The sequence below is a fragment of the Pipistrellus hanaki genome (assembly GCF_964339955.1).
Source record: "Pipistrellus hanaki genome assembly, chromosome: 14".
Classification (NCBI taxonomy): domain Eukaryota; kingdom Metazoa; phylum Chordata; class Mammalia; order Chiroptera; family Vespertilionidae; genus Pipistrellus; species Pipistrellus hanaki.
The window spans coordinates 16,865,254-16,887,722 of NC_140516.1; the positions used below are offsets into that span (position 1 = coordinate 16,865,254).

Here is a 22,469-nt window from a genome sequence, read left to right on the forward strand (position 1 = left end):
GGCGGGGAGCCTGCCGGGCTAAGGGAGGCCCCAGATGGGAGCGGGAGGAGCCTGGTGAGGGCAGAGGACAGAGCACAGGCTGGTGCTGGGGTGGGGATGGGAGTGAGAAGGTGTTCCCCAGGGACTGGGTTCACAGCTGAGGCTGAGTAATCATCACACCTCTCTCAACGTCTTGTTTCTTCCCAGCTCTCACGTGCTCTGACATGATCAGTAACTTCCAAAACACACGAAGACGGGCCGTATGTGTGGTCAGGACTCAGAAGGGTCCAGAGAAGTTCAGTAAATGGCCCACGGTCACCACCCGGAGATTCCAGCAGAGCCAGCCACAGAGCAGAGGTGGGTGTCAGAACCCAGCTCAGGGCTCCCACACCTGAGCATGCGGTCCCTCTGCCAGAGGAAGCCCTGGCCCATTCCAATGCGTGTGGGAGCAAACACACAGGAAGAAAATACAGGAAAGGTCAGGTTTGTTGGGTTGGGGAGGGGGGATGTGTGTGGGAGAAGCATCCTGGGGGGACAGTAGGCAGGACACCTGGAGTCCTCCCTTCATCCCTTCTCTGCTAATCACTCCCTGTGTGACCTCCACAAGTTCCTTAACTTGCCTGGGCCTCACTCTCCTCATCTGTGAAATGGGAGCAAGCATTTCCGCCTGGTGGGCTATGAGGTGAAGCCAAATTCTGCCAACTAGAGAAGCAAAGGCTGTGGTGTGGGATGTGAGTGTGCAGGAGTTCGTGTGAGGCCTCCCATGTGCACGGGGCTCCCATCTATTCTCTTACACCTCACCCCCCCCCCACACACACACACACACTCATTACACACTTGGTGAGGAGGCAGGGGCTCCCCTGGGCTGACCCCAGAAGCCGCTCCCGCTGCAGGTACCTTGCCTGGCGCACACTCGGTCCCGTCCAGCGGGGGCCCCTTCTTGGTTTTGCAGAAGTACGGGTTGTCAGGGTGGCTGCACCACAGCTGCTTACAGGGCTCAGAGGTCGTGAACTGCATGGCAAAGGGCATGGGGTCACCTGGCTGGATTGGCTCCCCAGCTCTGACCAGGGGGCAAAGGGCAGTGACAGAGAGGAGGGAGTGGTGGAAGCTGGGAGGCAGGAGCTGTCTGTCCAGCCAGAGCCCCACAGACTCTCCAGCCCAACCTTCCCCAGGCGCCAGCAGCCTCCACTCACCCTCTTCTCTCCCACAGGGCACCTGGCAGGGCCAGCCACAGCCCACACTCCCGTCTCCCTCCCCCGCCTCCCTCTCGGCCTTTGCCACTGAGTGGGGATTAGGGTTTGAGACTCTAGGGAGGCTGTGCCCACCGTGCCCCCGAGCCGTGCGCCTTGCCACCCAGCCCAGACAAGGCTGGACTGCCACCTCCCTCCAGTCTCACCCAGTCATGCCACAGGCTGGCAACTGTGTGTTTCCGATTGTCACTATGTCCCAACTTCCTTTTCTCTCCTATTACCCCCACCAGCCAGACAACCGTCCTTACAAATACAGCCGTTGGGCATTAAAACCCCATATCCTAGGCTGTGTGTTCACTCCAAAGCAGAGACCACGTGTCCCAGTGTGGCCTGGGCAGTGAGGAAGTGACCATGTGAAGGGCCTTCTGGTCCTGCAGAGCCGGGGGGGGTTGGGGGAGTGTGATGCTCTCAGCTCAGTGAGTCACCAAGGCCTGATCCCTCAGAAAGCCCCTGCCCTGGGCTGTCCCCTGCTCTGAGCCAGGGCCCTGGTGAGTGACTATCCCATCTTCCCCGGGGCTAACGTATTCTCCAGCCACTGCCCACGCCCACCCCTCCACCTGGGGCTGGGTGGCGGGTAGGTAGCAGAAGGTGGCAGGGCCTGGGGCCTGGTCGTCCTGAATCTCCCTGATGGAACTGAACCTTTGGCCCCAGCTCCAGACAACAACCAGCCCAGCTGGGCAGCAGATGTCCTGTGAATGACCAGCCCGGGTCACAGAAGGACACGGTCCGGGCAAACTGGCGGGCAGAGGCCAGCAGGAACTCACCGCGGAGCAGGTGTGGTACCCAGTGCCGAAGTCAAAGCGGCACTGCTCATCCATGGAGTAGTCGGTGCCGGGCAGCTCCGGGGGCTGGGGCCAGGCAGGTGCAAAGGGGTCGTCCAGGAGGCAGTCGTAGGAGCTGCGGGCGAAGACAGGTGGTGAGCCAGGCTGGCGCGGGAACCCTCAGGCTCACAGGGCAGGAAGGCTGGCAGCGGTCCAGCCCTCTGCTCTGCGCGGTGTCTCATCGCACAGGGGCCTCGTGTCCACCGACCGTGTCTGGGGTGCTCCGGGACACGGGCACCCAGGGTGGGGTTAGAGCCCAGCTTGTGGCTACCTTACAAGCCAGTTTTGCCCGAGTTAGAGGAACACGCCAAGGCCAAGATGAAGGGGTGGCTCCTGGGCAGTTGGAGGGCTCACTGCACTGAAGGTGGAAAAAGCCAGCTTAGGGCAGTATGTCTGCCTGTACCTGTCCCGCCCAGATCTCCTCTGTGCCCATTCTCGGCATCGCACTCGCAAGTCTAGCACTTGAACTGGCCTCCATGCCCCTGGATATGGGACAGCTAACCAGACGCTAACCAGCGAAGCTGTGGATTGAGTGTGCTTCTGGTGGCACGGCATTGGGAAAGGAGATGACTTGGGGGGGGGGGGGATGAGGTGGCAGGCCGCGTGCTCCCCGATCCTTGGCCCCAGAGGCGGAGGTGACGTACGGAAGGTAGCGGCTGAGCTCCAGCTTGCTGCAGCGGGACCAGTGGAAGCGGTGGAAGGCAGCCTGCACCAGGGGGGCCATGACGCTGCCCAGGCTGGTCTCGTCGGCACAGCCATTGCCCTGACCGTCATGCTCCATGCCGAGCCTAGGGAGGGGGAACAGAGGGCAGCCTCGAGTCACGCTCCCGGAGCCCACCCCTGGGAAGACGGAGATGTGGGCGGCAGCGGGGGGAACGCTGCCCTGACCAGGCTTCAGACTGTGCTCCTGGCCTCAGTTTCCCAACCAGGCAGTGGGGAGGACCATCTCTCTGGGTGGAAGCTGAGGGTCCATTCTGTCCCTCAACAAGGCCAGACTCATTCCTTCCTGATTTCTACTCTCAGACACTCGGCCCAGGACACCCTCCCTGGCTGCCCAGCCCATGGGCTGACCTCCCACAGCAGAGTCCGCCTGTGCCTCCACTACAGCTAGCCTGCCATGACTATCTTCCCACCAGCCTTGGCCTCCAAGGGCAAGGCCAGGTCTCATTCAGTTCAGTTTCAACCTCACTGGCTGAGCCGCTTGTGCCAGCCTCTCAAGCTTCTCCAAGACCCCACAGTACTCAGCACAGAGCTTTGCCTATGCTATGCACCTACCATAGGACAGCTTACATTTCCAAGTTTGCTCTTCACACTTAATATTTAACGCCAAAGCCCAAAGGTTCTAAATTCTTAGAGACTTGCAAGTGGCTGCATGTGGCCTTGACCACTAGACAGACACACGGTCCTCCTGGCTTGACCCCTCCACATGGAGAGGCCTCTGCTCAGTGAAGAGGGAGCATTCCCTGCCTCTCCTTGCCCCTCCCCGCAAAAAGGAAGATAGTTTTCTGGCTCCAGAAGGTGTGGAACCATCAGCTTCCAGTGCAGGAAGGGACCTCCGCGGTGGCTCTGATGCCAACCTCTGTGTTGCAGACGAGGAAACCAAGGACCAGAGAGTAGGTACCACCTGCCCGGGTGGCAGAGCTGGGATGGAATCTGCATGGGCTCCTGTGCTGGCAGGGTGGATGCAGAGAGGAGCACAGAGACTGTGGATGGCACACCCAGCCCCTAGGACAGGCCCACCCCGCTCCTTCCCACGACCCTCAGACTGCAGGATCAGCCCTCCCTCTGTGTGGGCTGATGAGTGTGAACCTATGGGCAGACATGGCTGGGAGGCACGATGGTGGCAGTGCAGGTCACCACCTGACATATCAGATAGAGCTGATTGGCTTTCTCCCAGAAAGTAGCTTCTCGTGTGCTTCTCTGTCCTGTTCTCCACGGAGGCCCCACTCCTAGAACTGGGCCTGGCACATGGTAGCTACTCCAGAAATATAGGGTGAATGAATGAATGAATGAATGAGTACGCTCTCTACAAAGCCCAGGCTCAAAGATCAAGCAAGCCCGCCACAGCGGAGCACAGTGTGGAACTGGTCTCAAAGGGCCTCAAAGTGTGAATGGAATTGGGGGGAGGGGAGTGTGGATCAAGACCACCTAGACCAGGTGTCAGCAACCTACGGCTTCAGAGCCGCATGCGGCTCTTTTGAAGCTTTACGCGGCTCCGACAACTTGCAAGACTGTGTGAAAATGAAGGTAACGTCTTACAGCCCTGATGTGCTGACACTGTGCACTGAGGTTCAGGAGCAAAAATCCCATTAACCAGGTAAATTAAATATTTTAATTAGCTATTAATTTGCAAAAATATATTTTACATTGTTAAGTGAAAAAGTCCTTTTTTTCTTCAGATTGACAGCTAACTGCACAATCCGGTATATAGCATTAAGGTAAGAAACAATATACTCAGTGTTATATTTGTTTTAAATGTCGCAATGGTTTTGCGGCTCCCAGGTTTTTTTTTCCTTCGGAAATGGGTCCAAGTGGCTCTTTATGTCTTAAAGGTTGCAGACCCCTGACCTAGATGCTCACCACAGCCTATCGATGGGACACTGACATTGACCTTCTCAAAGACAGGGCCACATCTGGTCCCCCATCCCCTAGGCAGGCCCAGAATTGCCGTCTGGGCCCCTGGGCTGTCCCCCGACTCAGGGCAGAGCCTCACTGAGGGCAGCTCCTCTGGCATCTCCCGAAACACTGGCACCGGAGCCCGATCTGGGGCAAAGCCTCCCACACCCACAGACCTCCTCAGAGCTCGCCGTCTCGGTGCCACTTACACATGACCGGTCTCGTGGGCCACCACGAAGGCGGAAGAGAAGCCGTCCTCGTGGTTAAGGGCGCAGCTCCTCAGGGGGTGGCACATGCCGGTGACAGGTGCATACCCTGCGGGGAGGGAGGGGGCAGAGAGAGAAGTGATGCGCAGTGAGATAAGACGTGCCGAGCAGGCCCAGGAGGCCCACAGGCCATTCTGGCCTGGCCACTGCCTCAGGGTCCCTGGAGCAGGAAGCATCCTTGTGAAGTCCCACCTGCAGGAGAGCAACCTGGACCAGCTGCCCATATCCAAGGCTGTATGGCTTCTCTCTTGGCTGCGCCCTCCCCGTCCCTGTCGGCCATCCTCTAGCCGGGCAGTGGGGTTTCCAGACAGGCCCAAACCTGCTCACGCCTGACTTCCGCGTCCCTCTAGCCAGCCAGTCAGGTGGACATTTAACAAATAAGCCTCTTTCAATAGGGGGCTAGGGGTGCACTGTGTTAGATTCTATGGGGAAAACAGAGGAATCAGATCCAAACCCCCCCATCTCCTCTCTGCCACACACCCACACATTAAGGAGCAGGTGGCTTAGCAGGCAGACTCGGGGGAAGGGGAGGGAGGTTAGCTTAGGTGTGGCCTGCAGGGCCAGAGTTCGAGGAACACAGGGGGCGTGCAGGGGGATCTGAGGAAGGGGATGGCTTCAACTGAAGGGCCTGAGGGATGCCTCCGGCGGCACAGAGCTGGGCCTGGAAGAAGGTGATACAATTCCCATGGGTCAGGGAGAGAGCACGTGGTGGAGAGAACACAGGTGACGGAGCAGGCACGGCTGTGCAGGCTTTGGGTGGCCATGGGCATTGCAGTGGGGCTGGGATGTGCCAGCAAATAAACAGCAATTGTGGGCAAAGCCTATGGTGTAAGGGGCCTGCTTCCCAGCCTCCCCTGGGGCCTAGCCCGGGCTGGGACATGGACGTGGCTGGGGAAGGCCTCGGAGGAGGAGGAGGGGCAGGAGAGAGTGCTCCCTGCCTGGGCCTACAGCTATGAGACAGTAGGCCCTGTCCTTAGAGCTGCTGAAGTGCTCTTTTATCTGAGGTGGTGGTGGGGCTGGCGATAAATAATGAGATGTGGCGGTGGGCAGGATGTTCCTGACGCCTCTATTATCCTGAAGGTCGGTGATGTACTTGGGGTGCAGGGTACACAAGTGTCTAGGTATATGTGTGTGTCTGTATACATGTGTCTATATGTGTCAATGTGTCTGTACATGTGTTTATGTGTATGCATAAGTTCATGTCTGTGTATACATGTATCTGTGCACGTATATCTGTGCTGTTTGTGTGTAGGCCTCTACATGTGTGTCTGTATGTTAATACGTGTGTGTATGTGTATCTGTATGTGTGTGAAAGCCCACATTTGGGGCTTCAGGGATTCAGACAAGGAACTCTTTGGCAGAGGCATGGCTGGCAGATGCACTTCTAGCATCAAACTAAAAAAAAAAAACAGAAAGCCCTCAACTCGGAGCCTAGACAGCCAGGCCGAGTCTCAGATCTGCCTCCTCTGAAAAGCAAGGACACAGGCAAGCCTCTGCACAACTGGTGCCTCAGCTCCCCCACATGGAAAACTGGGGGTGGTCAAGGCTCCGTGTGTTCCCAGAGCGTTAGAGTCACACTCTGTGCAGACATTTCATGCACCCTCGGCCCTTCCAGCAGCCCCGGAAAGGAGGAAGGCAAACGCTCCAGTGTTTCCCATTCTGCTGTTAGGAGGACGCAGGGAGGTGAAGTGAGCTTGGGCCACTGAGCTCGAGAGCCATGCAGCTGCGGGCAGAGCATGTACTTCCTTCCCAAAGCCCACAGGAGCCGCCCCAGGTGCCCATGAGTTGGATAGGACGAATGAATACAGTGAGGGCAGATGATAGCAAGCACAGAGCCGCCTGCAGGCTCAACCAGGATAGCAGGGGCCAGAGTGGGGACCCCTTCACTTCCTCTGACCCTCAAGAAATCCTTGCCAAGCTTGCCCACCTGTCAGTCCAGGTCCTGTCTCTCAAGTCCCATGGGCCTCTTTGCTGACGGGGACCTGGCCCCTGACCTCCGAGGGTGGCCCCAGAGCGGGCGCAGCCCGGAGCCTCAGCCTGTGGCTGGCACTGCACGCACCTGGCCCAGGCGAGTACAGTACCTTGCGTACCTGAGGGCCCAAAGTCCTGCCGGGTGAGGAAGATGACGTGGTCGTGGTGCTCTGCATGGCCTGGGTCCTGGCGCTGCTGAGAGTGGGCCCAGCGGCACACCTGCTCCAGGCTGCGGGAGGGGTTCCCACGCTCAATCAGGCTCAGGGACTGCGGGCCGGAAGTACCAACAGCAGAGTGGTGGGTTGGAGCCCCCAGACCGCAGGGAGTAACCGACACCCCCCTCCCACTGGCAGAGGAGAACTCTGAGGCCCACAGGACTGATGTGCCTGTCACAAGGTCCCTAGCTGCCCCCAGGTCCCTGACTCTGGCTGCTGCTGGCATTCCCTCCTACTTTAGGGAATGTTCATGCACCAAGCCCTGCACGGGGACACCTGTCTGCTAAGAACTGGTCACTCATGACCTCTAATCCCTCAGCTGACCCGCAGGCAGGTGGTTCTGAGCGTTTCCTCTAATATATTCACTGTTATGTAACCTTCACAAAAGCCCCTGGAGGAACATGCGTTGCTACCCCCATTTAGGGAAGAATGAGCATCTGGTCTACGATGGCAGAGCCCAGGCCCGCAGCTCAACCATAGCAGGACCTGCTTGGTCACGGCCCCTCTCCAAGCCCCGCTTTCCCCATCAGTCCTCCAGGGGAGGGACCCTCAGCTTTAAGGATAAAGGATGGTCCATATAACATACCGGAGGGAACCCAGGAGTCCCTGCCCACCATCCCCAATGCCTCTGCCACTGAAGCCTCCTCGCACTGCCCCCTCCTGACACCATAGCTGGGACGATGCAATGGCCCCACACCCCTTCTCTTTCCAGAGCCTTCCTGCTGACGGGGGGGCTTACTTGTCGGTAGCCAACCATGATCAAGCGGACAAGGGCAATGTTAATGTGCGTCCCCAGGGACTCGTCGTGGTAAATTTCATTCACCTGCAAGGAGAGAAGAGAGTGCAGTTTTAGGGGACACAAAGGGTTATGAAGGGCCTTCTATGAAACAGGTACTGAGCCAGGTACCTGACACACCTTCTCCCATTTCATCCTCACCATGGCCTTTTGAGCAGGCATTTGATAAAAATCAAATATATATTGATTTCAGAGAGGAGGGAAGAAGGATATAGAGAGAGAAACATCAATGATGAGAGAGAATCATTGATCGGCTGCCTCCTGCACGCCCCCTACTGGGGATTGAGCCCACAACCCGGGCATGTGCCCTTGGGCGGAATCAAACCTGGGACCCTTCCGTCTGCAGGCCGACACTCTATCCACTGAGCCAAACCAGCTAGAGCTGAGCAGGCATTCTTACCCCTACTTTACAGATTAAGAAACCGAGGCAGAGAGAGGCACAATGACCTGCCCAAGGCCATACAGCAAACAGAGCTGGTATTCAAATTCTGATTCCAACTACGAGCTCTCTCCTCGGAGCCAAAGTGTGAGGGGCCTGGTCTCGGGCACCCTGATGAAGGCTCTCATCTTTCCGCATCTCTGAAGAGCCCTTCTGGGATGTCATCTGGGTCCGGTCGCTCCTTCTCACATCCTGTGTGCCTTTCCAAGCGCCACTAGGATCGTTCCTCTGCCCTGTGGTGCCTGGGCGCTCCTCCAGGCCAAATCCAGGCAGAAGCGCGCTAGGACTCTGGACCAGCAGCAACATCACATGGGAGTTCGTCAGAAATGCAGAGTCTCAGGCCCACTCCCAAGTCAAGGTCTGCATTTGACCATGCTCCCCCGTGCTTCTCAGGCATGGCCAAGTTTGAGGAGCTCTGCATTGGATAGCTCCCTTGTCCCACAGCCCAGGGACCCAGGGGGCAATGCTTGCACAGTTGATCAAAAAATGCAGTCTTCTCCACTCCCCTGTTCTCACCACTTCCGTCTCTCCATGCCCTTTAGCTCATGAGCAAAGTACTGAGCCTACAACCCACAAAGGAACTGCTGTCCACCAAATGGAGAGGTGTATCGAGGCCAACCTGACATGTGAGAGTCCCTCGGGGAGGGGAGAGCCGGGAGGGGGACTGGAGGCCTGCTCCTGTGCTGACACGCCCCTCCTGGAACAGCCAAGGTCAGAGCCGGCTGTGGGTGCAGGGCTGCAGCAGCTAAAGCTGCAGGCATCACAGAGCCCCCGCCCATTCTCTCCGTGCCCAGAACTGGCAGCTGCCCCAACTCATGAGCACGCAGTCTTAAGAGCTGTGAGCACCAGGCTTCCACCAGGGTCTGCCTGGCATCCATGTCTGGACCCAACTGTGATTAAAGATTGCTACCCACTGTGGGACAGCAGATGCCCCAAATCCCCACCTCAGGGAATGACGGGAAGTCCAATGGGTGGCGGTGCTTCCTTCCACCCTCCTCTCCTCCCCAGCATCATGGAAGCCAAGTGTTCAAATGCATAAAGAGATGATGTCCTTCTCAACCCACCTGCTCCTGACTTATCCTAGAGCTGAGGGGTAGGAAATGTGAGATCCAATCAGCAGCACACACATGTTCTCCCTAACAGAATTCCAACCTAATGATTCTTTGCTGATCTGAATAAATTATCATTTATCTGCAACAGAATGACTTTTAAATAACTTCAACATCTCAGCCCCTCCAGCACTGGGACACGGTCTTCCTTCTACAAGGGGGCGGGGTCAGTGTCTCAGACCTGCCTGACATGCCCTAGAGGCAAGGATGGGGTCATGGGCAACCCACACTCTGCACAGCCTCATCTGTGCCCCACACAGACACATGTAAATCCACCAGCCTCCCAGGGGAGGGAGAGGGAGTGGTCACTGGGATACTTTGGGGGAGGGGTACATCTGCAGGGCCTCTGGCATTGGGAAGTACCCAACACCATTTCCCTCCTGCCTTCACCTCTCTCCAAAATGGACCAGGCAAATTGCTGCCAGAATCTTGCCATGTTACTCACTTCTGTCCCCACACTCAGCAGGCCAAATGCTCCACTCCTGGGGACAGATGGTGACCAGTCTCTTGGGGACTTCTCTCCAAGCTCACGCCAGTCAAAGAGAAAATCTCATAAGCAGCAAGAGAGAAGGCAGATCGCTCACCGAGGCACGACCAGAGAGTGAGGACAGGTTTTCAACAGTAGCACGGGAGACACTGAAGTGGCTCCATCAAAACACCAAGACAAAGAAATGTCAACCTAGAATCCTGGGCCCAGCACACTATTTTTAAAGAACCATGATGAAATTAAAGCATTATCAAATTTAAAAAAAAAAAAAAAAAAAAAAACACAACAAACCACTGGATTACTTACACAGATCCCACCAAAGGATATGCAGGAGAGGAAGATGGAAAACAAATTTTAAAAAATGGCCTAGGGTACGAGAATGGAAGAATCGTTTTGAGGCTGTGATAGGAGCGAGGTTTGGCAATGAGATAGTCTGGTCTTTTCTTGTTCTAAGTAAGGATAATAAAAACAAAGTAGTTCTCACCGAGCCTGTTTGGCTCAGTGGATAGAGCGTTGGTCTGCGGACTGAAAGGTCCCAGGTTCGATTCCGGTCAAGGGCATGTACCTTGGTTGTGGGCACATCCCCAGTAGGGGGTGTGCAGGAGGCAGCTGATCGATGTCTCTTTCTCATCGATGTTTCTAACTCTCTATCCCTCTCCCTTCCTCTCTGTAAAAAAATCAATAAAATATATCAATTTAAAAAAAAAGTAGTTCTGAGAAGTAGAGGTGGGGTTGGCTCTGCCATGCCAAGTCTCCTGGTCCGGCCTGCCTCTGGGGCCCTGGCAGGCTCATCTGCACTCACCCCTATGCACTGTGAATAAGGACCTCAGGGCTTACATCCAGCTGGACCTACCATGAGGCCCTGAGCAGGCCAAGGAGGAGGTGAGTGAGGGCTACTATGTCCAACTGGAACTACGGAAGCCGCCTGGCACATGGGTTCTACTTACAGTGCCAAGCTGGTGCCAGGGCCACAGTCAATAAAGGCAGCTACCTGAGAGGCCCGCCCCAGCCCCCTGGAACACACACAGGTCGCCCCCTGACAGGCTCCGGCCTGGCTGTGCACCCAAAGCCAGAGCGGAGGCCAGCGAGGCAGCGCAGGGGAGCAGGAACTGCTTCGCATGGCCGTGGGCACAAGCGTGACAGCTCCAAGATACACCCACCGGGCAGAAAAGAACAGTGTGTCTGGTCTCCTTGCTGCCATGACACAGCCAAGTTCAAGGTGGTCTGCCAAGGCCCCAAGGTTAGGGTTCGGCATCACATCTTGGCCTGGGATGCCCACTGGGTGTGCACTAGAAAAACAAGCAAAAGTCAGGACTCTCTCCGTCCAAGCGGAGATAAGACTAGTGGAGAAAATGGAGGCTGGAGAGTGCTGGGGCTGAAGGGGTGAGCGGCTCACTGTTTACTGAACGCATCCTATGTGCCACGCTCTGCTGTGCTGAGGGCTTTGCATACAATCTCCCGACAACCTTATGGAGACAGGAATGGTTCCCTTTTCTCAGGCAAGCTAGCTGAGGCCCAGAGAGGTTAAACAGCCTGCCCAAAGCCATCAGCTGGGAAGTGGAAGGACCAGGATTAGAACTCAGATCTCTGTGACTCAGCCACTACACCCAGCTGCTCTCCAGAACCAGCTCCTGTGGCCAGCTCGCTGGGGTGGGCTTTCTCTAACCTGGGAGAGAAGAGGAGGGAATTTACAACTCAGAGGAGGAAGGCAGGCCTTCAGGCACCCTGGTCACCTGAGCCCACAAGCCTGGCTCAGCTGACCGTGGCATCCGTGGGCAACAGAGAGAAACTGAGCTCCTGGGGGCCTGGGGTTTGCCAGGCAGCCCCGATGGCAGACACTCTGTCTCCATCAGCACACTTGTGCCCTTCAATCCGTATTTCCTCATCCTTACTTCAGAAAAGAGGCTTTGTTTTCAAATAATTTGCAGTCTTACCGAGAAGATATGAGATGCAGGGTGAGATCCGAAGAGAAGGTTCAATGGAGGTAAGGTTCAGAGCAGGCCAAAGGACTTGGGGTTGGTGAACCTTAAGCCGGGCCGGCTATGGAGGAGCAGGAGTGGGGGTGAGGGAGGGATGGGGAAGGAGAGAACTGCCCAGGGGCCAGGAAGCAACGGGCAAGGAGGCAGCTCCGCAGAGACGGGTCAGAAAGAGAGACTGGCCCTCCTGATGTCTCAACCACATGCTCTGCACCTTCTAGAACCTACTTGCTAATATCTCGCCTATGTGCACCCAACTTCTGAATCACACAAAGGCTTTGCTGGGACCGAATGCAGGGTGGAGGTAGGTTTCCACATCCAGGAACCAGGCAATGCTGTCAGCCATGGACTTGCTACAAGAACCCCTTCCCTGTCCTCCTGTAACCCTCACAGCCAGGACCCGGCCCAGCCCAGGGAGCAGGCAGCAGGGAAGGAGGGACTATTGGAGTGGGAGCTCTAAATCCGTTTTCCTGCCCAAAGGGAGGGTCAGACTGGGTGCCTATGGCAGGGGTGCAGCTGGAAGGGGAGCCAGGCCCAGGAAGCTCACAGGAGGGCAGCTGGCAGCCTTCCCTCTGGATCCAGCCAAGATGGACTTCTCCTTGGTGGGGCAGGGACAGGGGACCCAGCAGAGAACGGTCCCCGGCCAGCCCCAAGTTTCCTCACTCCCAGGGGACATTGTTCCTGAGGAGGCAGGGAGCAGAATGTGCACCTATTCTGTGGCAGACAGGTTCCAGAAGGTCTCAAACAAGGAGGGGCAGGCCTGAGAAAGCAAAACTTGGGGTCTAAGACCACTGTGCCCAAACGGGAAAGAGCGAGAACCGTCATCTTAGGACAGGCTCAGCCCACAGCTGCTGCATCACCCACTGAACCCTCCTAGCAGCCTGCCCGGAAGAAGTACTATCCCTTCTTTGCTTTTTCTTTTTTAAATATATCTTTCTTGATATCAGAGAGGAAAGGAGAGGGAGAGAGAGATAGAAACATCAATGATGAGACTCACTGATGGGCTGCCTCCTGCACGCCCCCTACTGGGGATCAAGCCCACAACCTGGGCATGTGCCCTTGACCTGAACCAAACCTGGGATCCTTCAGTCCACAGGCCGACGCTCTATCCACTGAGCCCAACCAGCTAGGGCTCTTTTCTTTTTAATTAACAAACTTTTAAGTTTAGTTTTAAATTCACTGAAAAGTTGCAAGGGTAATACAGAGGATTCCCTCATGCACTGGACGCAGTCACCCAGTTCCCCCATTATTACCACCTGCTACTGCTCTGCTACACTGGTCACCACCTACGAACCAGGTTTGACCTGTACCACTAACTAAAGCTCGTATTTTATTCCAGTGCCCCTCCCTTTCCCCTGATTCCCCTTCCTCCTTTCCTTCCTTCCTTCCTTCCTTCGTTTTTTCCTTCTTTTTGCCCTGGGATTCCATTTAGTACACATTTATTCATCATATCTCCTTTGGCTGCCCTGAGCTGTTTCTTATCTCTGACATTTCTCAAACTTCCCTGGGTTTTGATGACCTCACTGACACTGGTTAGGTGTTTTGTAGACTGTCCTTCATTTGGGTAAGACTGATGTTTTTGTCATGACTAGACAAGGGTCTCGGGTTTGGGGGAAGAGGAAGACAGAGGTGAAGCGCCATTCCCATCTCATATGTCAAGGATGCATGCTACCAATAGGACTCATCACTCATGACACTGACCTGGCTCACCTGCTGAGAGTGTTTGCCGTTTCTTCACAGGGAGGTCACGCTCTCCCGGCCCCTTCCTGGCTGTGCTCTTGGAAGGAAAGTCACCCTGCACAGCCCACACTCCAGGAGTGAGGAGCTGAAACCCACCTGGAGAGCAGTCTCGTCAGTTACGCAGAATTCTCCGCACAGGAGGCCTGCTTCTTCTGCCCCTCTACCTATTCATCCCGTTGTTTATGCATCAGTATGGACTCGTGGGTATTTATTTTGTGCCCTGGGTACAATTCAAAGCTCCATTATTTTGTTGCTCAAATTGTCCCAGCTTTGGCCACTGGGAGCTCCTTCCGTTAGCTCCCGTGTCTCTTTAACTCACCCCCTCATTTTTGGTTTGTTTTTGTTGGTTGGTTTTTTTGGGTTTTGAGCACGCCCTAACTTTCTGGCACAGCAAGATGCTCGGCTTGAATATCCCCACTTCTAGAGTCAGCCATCCTCCCAGGAGCTAACCGGAGCACAGCCCGTGATCTCTATCTTCGTGGTGGGAAAAGCAGCCCAACGTCATGGAGGAGCTGCGGTGGAACACAACCACACGCAGAGTGCAAGCCCAGCCTCTGCTCTCCCCGCCCTGGCCAGAATGAGGGCAGCACTGCTTGAAGGCAGGGGAATGGCCCCAATGCCCTCCCCTGCCCTTCCTCAGTCCCAGGCCCTGGGCCCAGCCCGTCTGTCTCCCCGGCTCTGACCCTCTGAAAACAGGCCTACATGGTGACTGCAGTCCGGATGCCCCCACCCCGGCACCTGAGACTCAGCATCTCGTGAGTCTAAGCCACCCGCCCTCCTTTCCCTATTTACGGCTGCAGTAGACCCGGTGTCAGCTATGGTGTGTTGTCTGTCCTGTGCAAGCAAGAACCTCCTGTTATTGCTGGTGGCTTTCCAGGCCAACCGGAACCCCTCCACACTGCAGGCAGCGAGTCATTAGGGACTATCTGAGGAAGGAATGCGCGTCCTGGTTGTCTGAAGACGTCCACCGCCATCTTCCAGGAAGATCAAAAAGGCAGCCGCATCAAAGCGTGCAGCGTGAGTGTCCGTGGCAAAACCCCAGAGAAGAGAGCGGAGCACTCAGCGGCATCTCCGTGCTCTGCATGGCACAGGGGACAATGCTGTGCAGACAAGTGCTCTGATGGCTTTAGGCCGAAAGTGGAGAACCTGATGCCCCAGGCCAGCCTGCCTGTGTGTAAAGAGAGGCAGCGTGGAGGCCTGGAAAGCCCCAAGCTCTGAGGGGTGATCTCACCCCTTGCGCCCAACTCCCCCCTTTCTGGACGCACCAGCCTTGCAAAGGCGAACAGAAGGTGAACAAATGTCAGTCAGGGGCACCTGTCAGTTTGGAACTGCTGCTTCCCACTCCGGGAGCTGAGGGGTGGCTCCTCAGACACCGCCCCCCGCCCCCGAACAGGACCTGGGGAGTCTGACAGCATGTCCAGTGTGATGCTGGGTATGAAAGGGCTTTGTGAACCGTAGAGCAATCTTCACTCGTGAGAGGAACTCATCATGATGTCTCTCCTGCCAGAAATCCGGCATGCGTCCGTTTGTGTCAGACCCTGTTCTCTGCCCGGTGGGCTTGTCAGGAAACGCAAACACCTGTGCGTGGCCACTGAGCTGACACGGTGGGGCAGGGTCCTCAGCCTGGCCGTGCGGGACGCTTTGGCATGATGGTTCTGTTTGGGGGTTGTCCCGTACGCAATAGGATGTTTAGCAGCATCCTGGGCTCTCTCTACCAGACGCCAGGATCAGCCACCCCCTTGGCTGTGATAACCAAAAAGTGCCTCTAAATGTCCCAAATACCTCCCGGGTCACAAAGCATACCTTGGTTAAGAGCCACTGCCTTAAAGTAAGTGAATTTTTGCTTTGCTTTCGGGGGAGGAGGGTGTCTCTGAGTGCACTAAAAGCAGTGGAGAGCTTTTTAGGGAAAAGCAAAAGAAGAGAGAGGAATGAAAAGAAGGGAGCAGGGGCTGTGCCCATCCAGTGAGCAGAGGATGAGCTGCCCCGGAGGCTCACGGGGCCCGAAAGGAAAAGGCCTGGCACTGCGACATCCTCCGACAGCCGGAAAGCAGCTTCCATGGGTTCCCAGCAGCCTCTGGGAGGAATCGTTAATACATTTTTTAAAAATGTATTTTATTGATTTTTCACAGAGAGGAAGAGAGAGAGATAGAGAGTTAGAAACATCGATGAGAGAGAAACATTGATCAGCTGCCTCTTGCACACCCCCTACTGGGGATGTGCCCGCAACCAAGGTACATGCCCTTGACCGGAATCGAACCTGGGACCCTTCAGTCTACAGGCTGACCCTCTATCCACTGAGCCAAACCGGTTTCGGCCGTTAATACATTTTATGTGCTAACAGGCCACTCTCCTAGGCTGAGGCCACCAAGGTCCTGGTTTGGCAGCCATCTGCACCCAAACCTCCCAGGTCTGGAAGGGGCACCCCACTTTTCCAGGCACGACTCCAAAAGAGGCCCTGAGGTGGGTCAGAGCCGGTAGGACCCTCGCAGAGGCACCAGCCAATGTCTCCCCCACAGCCAAGCCCGGCCCCTTTGTAGTGTCAGCCTAGCTGGGTGGGGTGAGGAGCAGGGTGGGCAGGGAGCCCACCACCGAGACAGATGGGCTGCCAAGAGGGGTCAGGCTGCAGACCGGCTCCGTGAGGACTAGTGAAAAGCCTCTTTGTCTCCTCTCACCCTCCTTCTGCTCCAGCTCCAGGCCCTAAGAGGATCCCCATGTCCTCACGGCCAAAGGCATCTGTGCCCCAGTGACCGGTGCGTCACCCCGACGTCAGCGGAAGATTTCTGCCATGTGCCCCGCTGGCAGGCCCAGCCACAGGATCCGGACTCTGCTGAGGGCCAGCGCTCCTCCCCACTCCAGGCTGGGGGCCCAGGGACCTCCTTCTCCTGCTTCCCAGAGCCGCTCACCCCAAGTTCTGCCGCAGCAATAATGGGGGAAAGCGCACATTGCGGAATCAGGTGGATCTGAGTTCCAATCCTGGCTCTGCCACCTATTAGCTGTGCAGGTTCTGAGCAAGTCCCTTGGCTTCTCACAGGGGTCCAAGGAATGAAGCTCACTGAGGACTCAGGAGCCCATCTGTAAAGCTGCCAGCCCCGTGCTGGCACGCAGAAGGGAGTGGGATGAGACTGAGATATGTGAGGCCTCCCAGGGAGCTGGGAGCATCCTGGGTCTTTATGTGGGCCCATCTCAGCCTCTGCTGGTGTCCGTCTCTCCTCCCCGTCCAGGTGCCACCCTCAGGCACTGTCCTCCACGCATTCCCTCCACACAAGAGCCCACACGGCTGCCTGATAGAATGTCCTGCCGTAGCCAAGTCCCTGAGATTTCCCTGCACACCCAGGACAGCCTTCCCATTCCTGCTTCCACAGCCCGGCCATGCCATCCCCGTCTCCTCCCCCCCCCCCCCAGCACCACCTCACTCCCCCTGCCTGCTCTTCACCACCCCAAACACCCCCTCTTCCCAAGGCTGGCTCAGCTCTCTCCCCCAGTCCATGGGGACAGCCACCTCCTCTAAACGCCGTCAGCCTTATTTTCAATGGTTCCTGAGTTATTCCGTGGGACGGAGGCTTGTTTTTGCAGCCAGACCAAAGCTCCTTGAACAGGAGTCTGTCTGTCATTCTGGGCACACAACCAGGCGCTCACTGAATGCTGAACACAACTGCCCTCCCATTCCAAAGCTCTCCAAAGGCCCCCTAGCCCTGAGACTGAAAGAAGCCTTAAGGAACCAGCGCACGTGGGTAAACTGAGGCACAGAGAAAGACAAGTCCATCCAGGGCCCACCAGCATGTGAGGGAGGGGAGAGGAGGGAGTGTTTGCGCACCATCTGGAGCTGCATGGATATGTACAGCGCAGGCCAGGTTAATGCAAGAGGAAAACGAGAAGCAGGCCAAGAGCTGCAGGGCCTCACTGATAGCTTCGGCCCCCTCCCCCTGGGTTAGCACAATGGGACCATCCATCCTGGGAGCCGGATCTCCTCTCTCTGATCCCCCTCGGCCAGCCCTCGCCCTGGAAATCGGGATCAGAAATGGTCACCGGCAGGCTCTCCCAGGGGACAGCAAAGGGAAACCCTGGTGCTGGCTTCATGAAATCCCTGAGAGACTCATGCTTTACACACCCCGGCCAAATGGAAGCTCCCAAACAATGCCCGGGAGCAGCCGCTGGCCCCTGGGAGGGAGAGGCTGCCGGCAGCCCATCCGCTCACCCCCATGGGCCGGAACTCGGCTGGCCGTCCCCGGAGCCTTGGAAGTCAGAACCCCGTGGCCGGCCTTCCCCTGCAGCTTCCCCACAGCAGCAGCGAGTGTGCAAGGCAGCGGCTCCCTAGCAAGGCCGCTGCAAGGCCACGCACAGCCATGTGGGCTCTTGTGTGGAGGGAATGTGTGCAGAACAGTGCCTGAGGGTGGCACCTGGAGGGGGAGGAGAGACAGACACCAGCCTCTCCCCGCCTCCAGGACTGGCCCCTGTGGGAGGCCCTACCTCCACCACAGCCCTCAGGCAGCCAAGGCCTTTTCTGCTCTCACCTTCAGGAAGCCCATTAGGAGCATAACCAGCTTCCAACACCCTTCTGGAACCCCTGAGAAGGCACCGAGTCTCCTCACCTGCTCTCCAGCAGGCTGTGAGAGGAAGGAAGGTGGAGCCAACTCTCTGGAAACAGCAGTCCCCAAGGCAAGCCCGCCTGGCACAGTCTTTGGTGAGCATGCAGTGGAGGAACTCCCTGGCCAAGTCTGGGAGTCATGGGTCAGAGGTCAAGGGTCAGAAGTTAATTTGGCCAAGAGGGCTGGAACAGGGACACGAGGAGGGACACCGGAACTGGAGGGCCGCTGGCCTCCACATCAGGAGCCTCAGAGCTGGGGAGAACTTCCCTGCTCCCCACCCCCATCCGCATGGTGTCTGTTGGGCAGCTCCACCTGAGGCACTTATGTCGACCCCGCTGAATTACCCGCATGTCAGTCTGGGCAAGGCAGCGGAACACCCAGTTCCAAAAGTACACTTTCCTCTAGCAGTGTTTCCCAAAGTGTGGTACGCGTACCCCCAGGGGTACGGGAAGAGTTTGGTGGGGGTACGCGCTGCACCGGAGTTTGGTGGGGATATGCACTGCACCGTGCTTAGCTGCGCCTAATTCTACGTTCTCATGAGTACGGGGGGTACTCAGCGTTACGAAAATTATAGAAGGGGTGCACATATGTCAAAAGTTTGGGAAACACTGCTCTACAGAAACAAGTGTCTCCCCCTATGCTCCATCACAATATCTCTTCTAGTTTCCAAGGGAAGACCCCGTGTTCTTCTTGGGAAGCAAGATCTTGTTGACTCTCCCCATCACTCTCCTAACGTCACTACCTTCAACCCTACCCCTCAGGGTTCCCCTTTGGCCAAGGCCCCAAAGAGCAGCCGCTCCAACATCCATGTCACCTGAGCTAACCTCTCAGAACCCTCTCTAGAGGGGCTCAGACTAGACCGTCAGTGGGCCGGGGGGGGGGGGGGGGGGGAAGGAGGCTTGGCAAGAACATGCAGGGGCCTAGAACGCACAGCATGTGGGTTTGTGCCACAGGCAGAGACTTCAAAGGCTGGCACAGAGCCGTGGCCCCGCTGGGACATGGACACATGCCACCCCTCATTTTCTGGGCTGCTCTGAGGTCCCGCCCGGCCTGTATGGGGAATCACTCAGGAGCACAGAGCTGGAGTAAAGATTATCTCACACTAAGGTGACCAGGCGTCCCGATTTTTAACAATTTGTCCTGCGTCCCAATTGAGACTTTTTTAAAATGCCGTGGGACACAGGACAAATTGTTAAAAATCGGGACTATCTTGCCAAAGCGGGACATCTGGTCACCGTATCTTACACTGCAGTCATTTGAGATTCCACAGATGAAAAAAAAAAAAAAAAAAAATGCTTTCTCAGAAATTCCCATATCTGACAAAGCAGCAGCTTCTGGGAAACCAGCTATCATAAATCCTTTTCCCCGGGAACGTCACAGCCATAAAAAGGAAAGACCACGTGTACCTGCATACACAAACATTACCACGGGCTTTAGTATTTCCCACTGGTTCTAAGAAGTCACTCACCTTCCGAAAGACACCTATTTGTCCTTCCCATAGAAGCCTTTCCCCCATTGCTGTTATTTCCCGGATACCACCTCTGTGTGCTACAAATGTTCCTTGTTAAGGATCCTGTGACCACCAACGTAAATGAATGGTGTGTCTCTCTGTTTTACTTTTTATCCAGTCGCAGAGATTTCCCTACTTCACTTTCTCCTGCCTCCTTAATCTGCCACCGATGGATTTCATGTAACCCCCTTTAGGTGCCCTCCTTTGATGGTAAGGTGTAAAATTCTCCAGAGCATTTTCTCAATCCGTTGAAATGTTTGTCATCCATTGGGCACAAATAAGCTAATAAAAATTCTTATAGGTTTGATGTCTCTCACGTGGACCCTCCGCTGCCTGCTCCCCGGGATCAGATCCTGCTCCTCCTCGCCCCACACACATCAGTAGGCTCCACCCAGGCCCCCAGCCAACCCTCCAGTCCTAGCAATTGGTCCAGGAGAGCAGGAAGGATCCCTCTGCCTTTGGGTCCTAAGAGCAAAAGTGTCAGAATCTGGGGTTGCCAGGAGCCCCGCTTCCCACCACGGGGAGAAAGCCTAGCCCCTGTCAGTTTATGTTGGAAGCTGCCCATTGCCTTCACTCGCAGAAAGAGGTGGACAAGGAGTCCGGAAGGCTGGTCAATCTTGAGGCTCTGGCAAGGGTCAGAGCCACACACCCACCGTCTGGTGGAGACAAAGGGAGCTGAAGCAACTTGTTTATAAACATACAGATTTCTCTCCACACCCCCTCTCCCCAGAATCCAGAGAGAGGTGGTAGTGAGGCCAGCTTCTGGGGAAAGGAGGAGAGGGGGGGTTCCCATCGCTTAGTTGCTTAGGACTGTCACACAGCCAGAACCCAGGGTGTGTCCTGAATGAGGCTGCACCCCTCCAGCTCCAGGAGCGGGATGTAGCCCTAGTCAGACGGGCAGCCACCCATGGAAAGGGCTCTCTACCTGGGGTCCAGTCCAGGCCTAGCGCTCAGAGAATAAACATGTGTGCTTCCATGAGAGCTGCCTTGTCCACCGCACGCCTTCAGCCTCGCCTGACTCTGATTCTTTACAAGGAGAGCTGTGTGGATGACTAATAGCAAAGCAACCTTCTTGTTTGTAGACATGCAAATTCTGTCTTCCCTCCCGCCCCCCAGAAATGCCAGTGCTGTCTCTATTTGCACATTCATCATCTCAACATTTCTGTTCTTTGGGTTCTCTTTTGCACAGGTCTTAACATCTGCCTGCTTCCCTCATTAATTGGTGAGTAGAGCAAAATCTTTAACACACACACCTCTGTTTATTTTATTTTAAGTATGTTTTTGTTTCAGAGAGTAAGGGAGAGGGAGAGAGAGAGAAACATCAATGATGAGAGAGAATCATTGATCAGCTGCTTCCTTACGCACTCCACACTGGGCATGTGCCTGGGCATGTGCCCTGACCGGGAATCAAACTGTGACCTCTTGGTTCATAGGACGACGCTCAACCATAAGCCACACCAGCCGCCAGCCAGACCATCCATCTTTATGTTATTTTTATTTTAGGGCCCAGCTTTGGACCCAGGCTCCCAGCACCAAAGGGCCTCCTTACCCATTCCTGCTCCTCCCTTTCCACCTGCTGGCTACTGGGGCCAACCTGGCTCTCCCCGTAATAGGATTAATACTCAGCTGTGTGGTCAGCTGTGTGGTCTTAGGTTGGACCAGTTATTTTTAGAGCATGAGTGGGTGGTCCGGTGCTCTGGTGAGGTGGATGTGTTCTTAGCATAGTCATCTCCTCTCTCTCCCTCTCTCTCTCTCAAACAGCCCCAATGGTAGTCTTTGCTCTTTGAGCCCCAAACCACACGCTATGTAAGGAACAGAAGAATGAATATCCGAACTTACTGGCAGCCCCTCCCTTTCCCATGGCTCCTGTCAGTGGAGCTGATTTCTACCCCTGCCTTTTTCCTGAAGCCGGCATTTCAGACAGAAGTCTGCTGTCCTCCCTTTTTCCCATCTCAGGGATGCTGGCCCCTGCTTCTCTCATCAGCTTCCACATTCACTGATCACCTATCAGGTGCTGGGCACTGTGCTGTGTGCTGTGTGCTGTTGGGGTTCAAATAAGTAGAAGTCCCCACCCTCCAGAGACTTAGACAAGGAACTGCTTATACACACACACACACACACACACACACACACACACACACTAAGACAAATAATATGGCTAGAAGAACAACAGAACACATTACTTGAGTACTATGTGCCAGGCATGTGCTAAATATACATATTTAACTTTCACACACAAAACAACAGCAGGTACTAACATCAAAATATGGAGGCTCTCAAGCTAAGTATCGTAACTGACACAAACTGGGGTGTGTAGCCAGCCCAGAACAATTTCTCCAGTGGTCATCCGGAGCTAGCCCCTCTCTTCCTTGCAGTAACTCTATCTCCTCCTCCAACATTTAGTGATTGGTCCAAAGGGTGCTCATGTGATCCAAAGTTAGGCCAATCAGAGTCCTGCCCTCAGAATTTTTTTTTAATTAAATTATTATCTGTGTACATATTTTAACATTGCCCCCCCTCCCATACATAGTTTTGTGTCCATTGGTTGTACTTATATGCATGCATACAAGTCCTTCGGTTGATCTCTTATCTCCCCCAGATCTCCCTACCCTCCCCGCTGTAATTTGACAGTCTGCTTGTTGCTTTACTGTCCTTATATCTGTCTTTTGGTTCATCAGTTTATAATGTTATTTAATATCCATAAATGA

General features: G+C 55.5%; 1 protein-coding gene across 6 annotated transcripts in view; it reads right to left on the reverse strand.

The window, feature by feature from the left end:
• ADAMTS14 (ADAM metallopeptidase with thrombospondin type 1 motif 14) overlaps nucleotides 1–22,469 on the reverse strand; it is a 79,365-nt gene that overhangs the window by 22,075 nt on the left and 34,821 nt on the right. For 3 of the 6 annotated variants that reach the window (XM_084903681.1, XM_084903682.1, XM_084903680.1), the window contains exons 5-10: nucleotides 7,858–7,941; nucleotides 7,014–7,170; nucleotides 4,876–4,981; nucleotides 2,695–2,838; nucleotides 1,994–2,126; nucleotides 877–990 (exon numbers count right to left, since the gene is read on the reverse strand). In XM_084903681.1, coding sequence (XP_084759807.1) covers nucleotides 877–990; nucleotides 1,994–2,126; nucleotides 2,695–2,838; nucleotides 4,876–4,981; nucleotides 7,014–7,170; nucleotides 7,858–7,941 — 738 coding nt within the window. The remainder of the gene's footprint in view (nucleotides 1–876; nucleotides 991–1,993; nucleotides 2,127–2,694; nucleotides 2,839–4,875; nucleotides 4,982–7,013; nucleotides 7,171–7,857; nucleotides 7,942–22,469) is intronic. The other 3 variants (XM_084903684.1, XM_084903683.1, XM_084903685.1) reach the window with 2 other exon arrangements.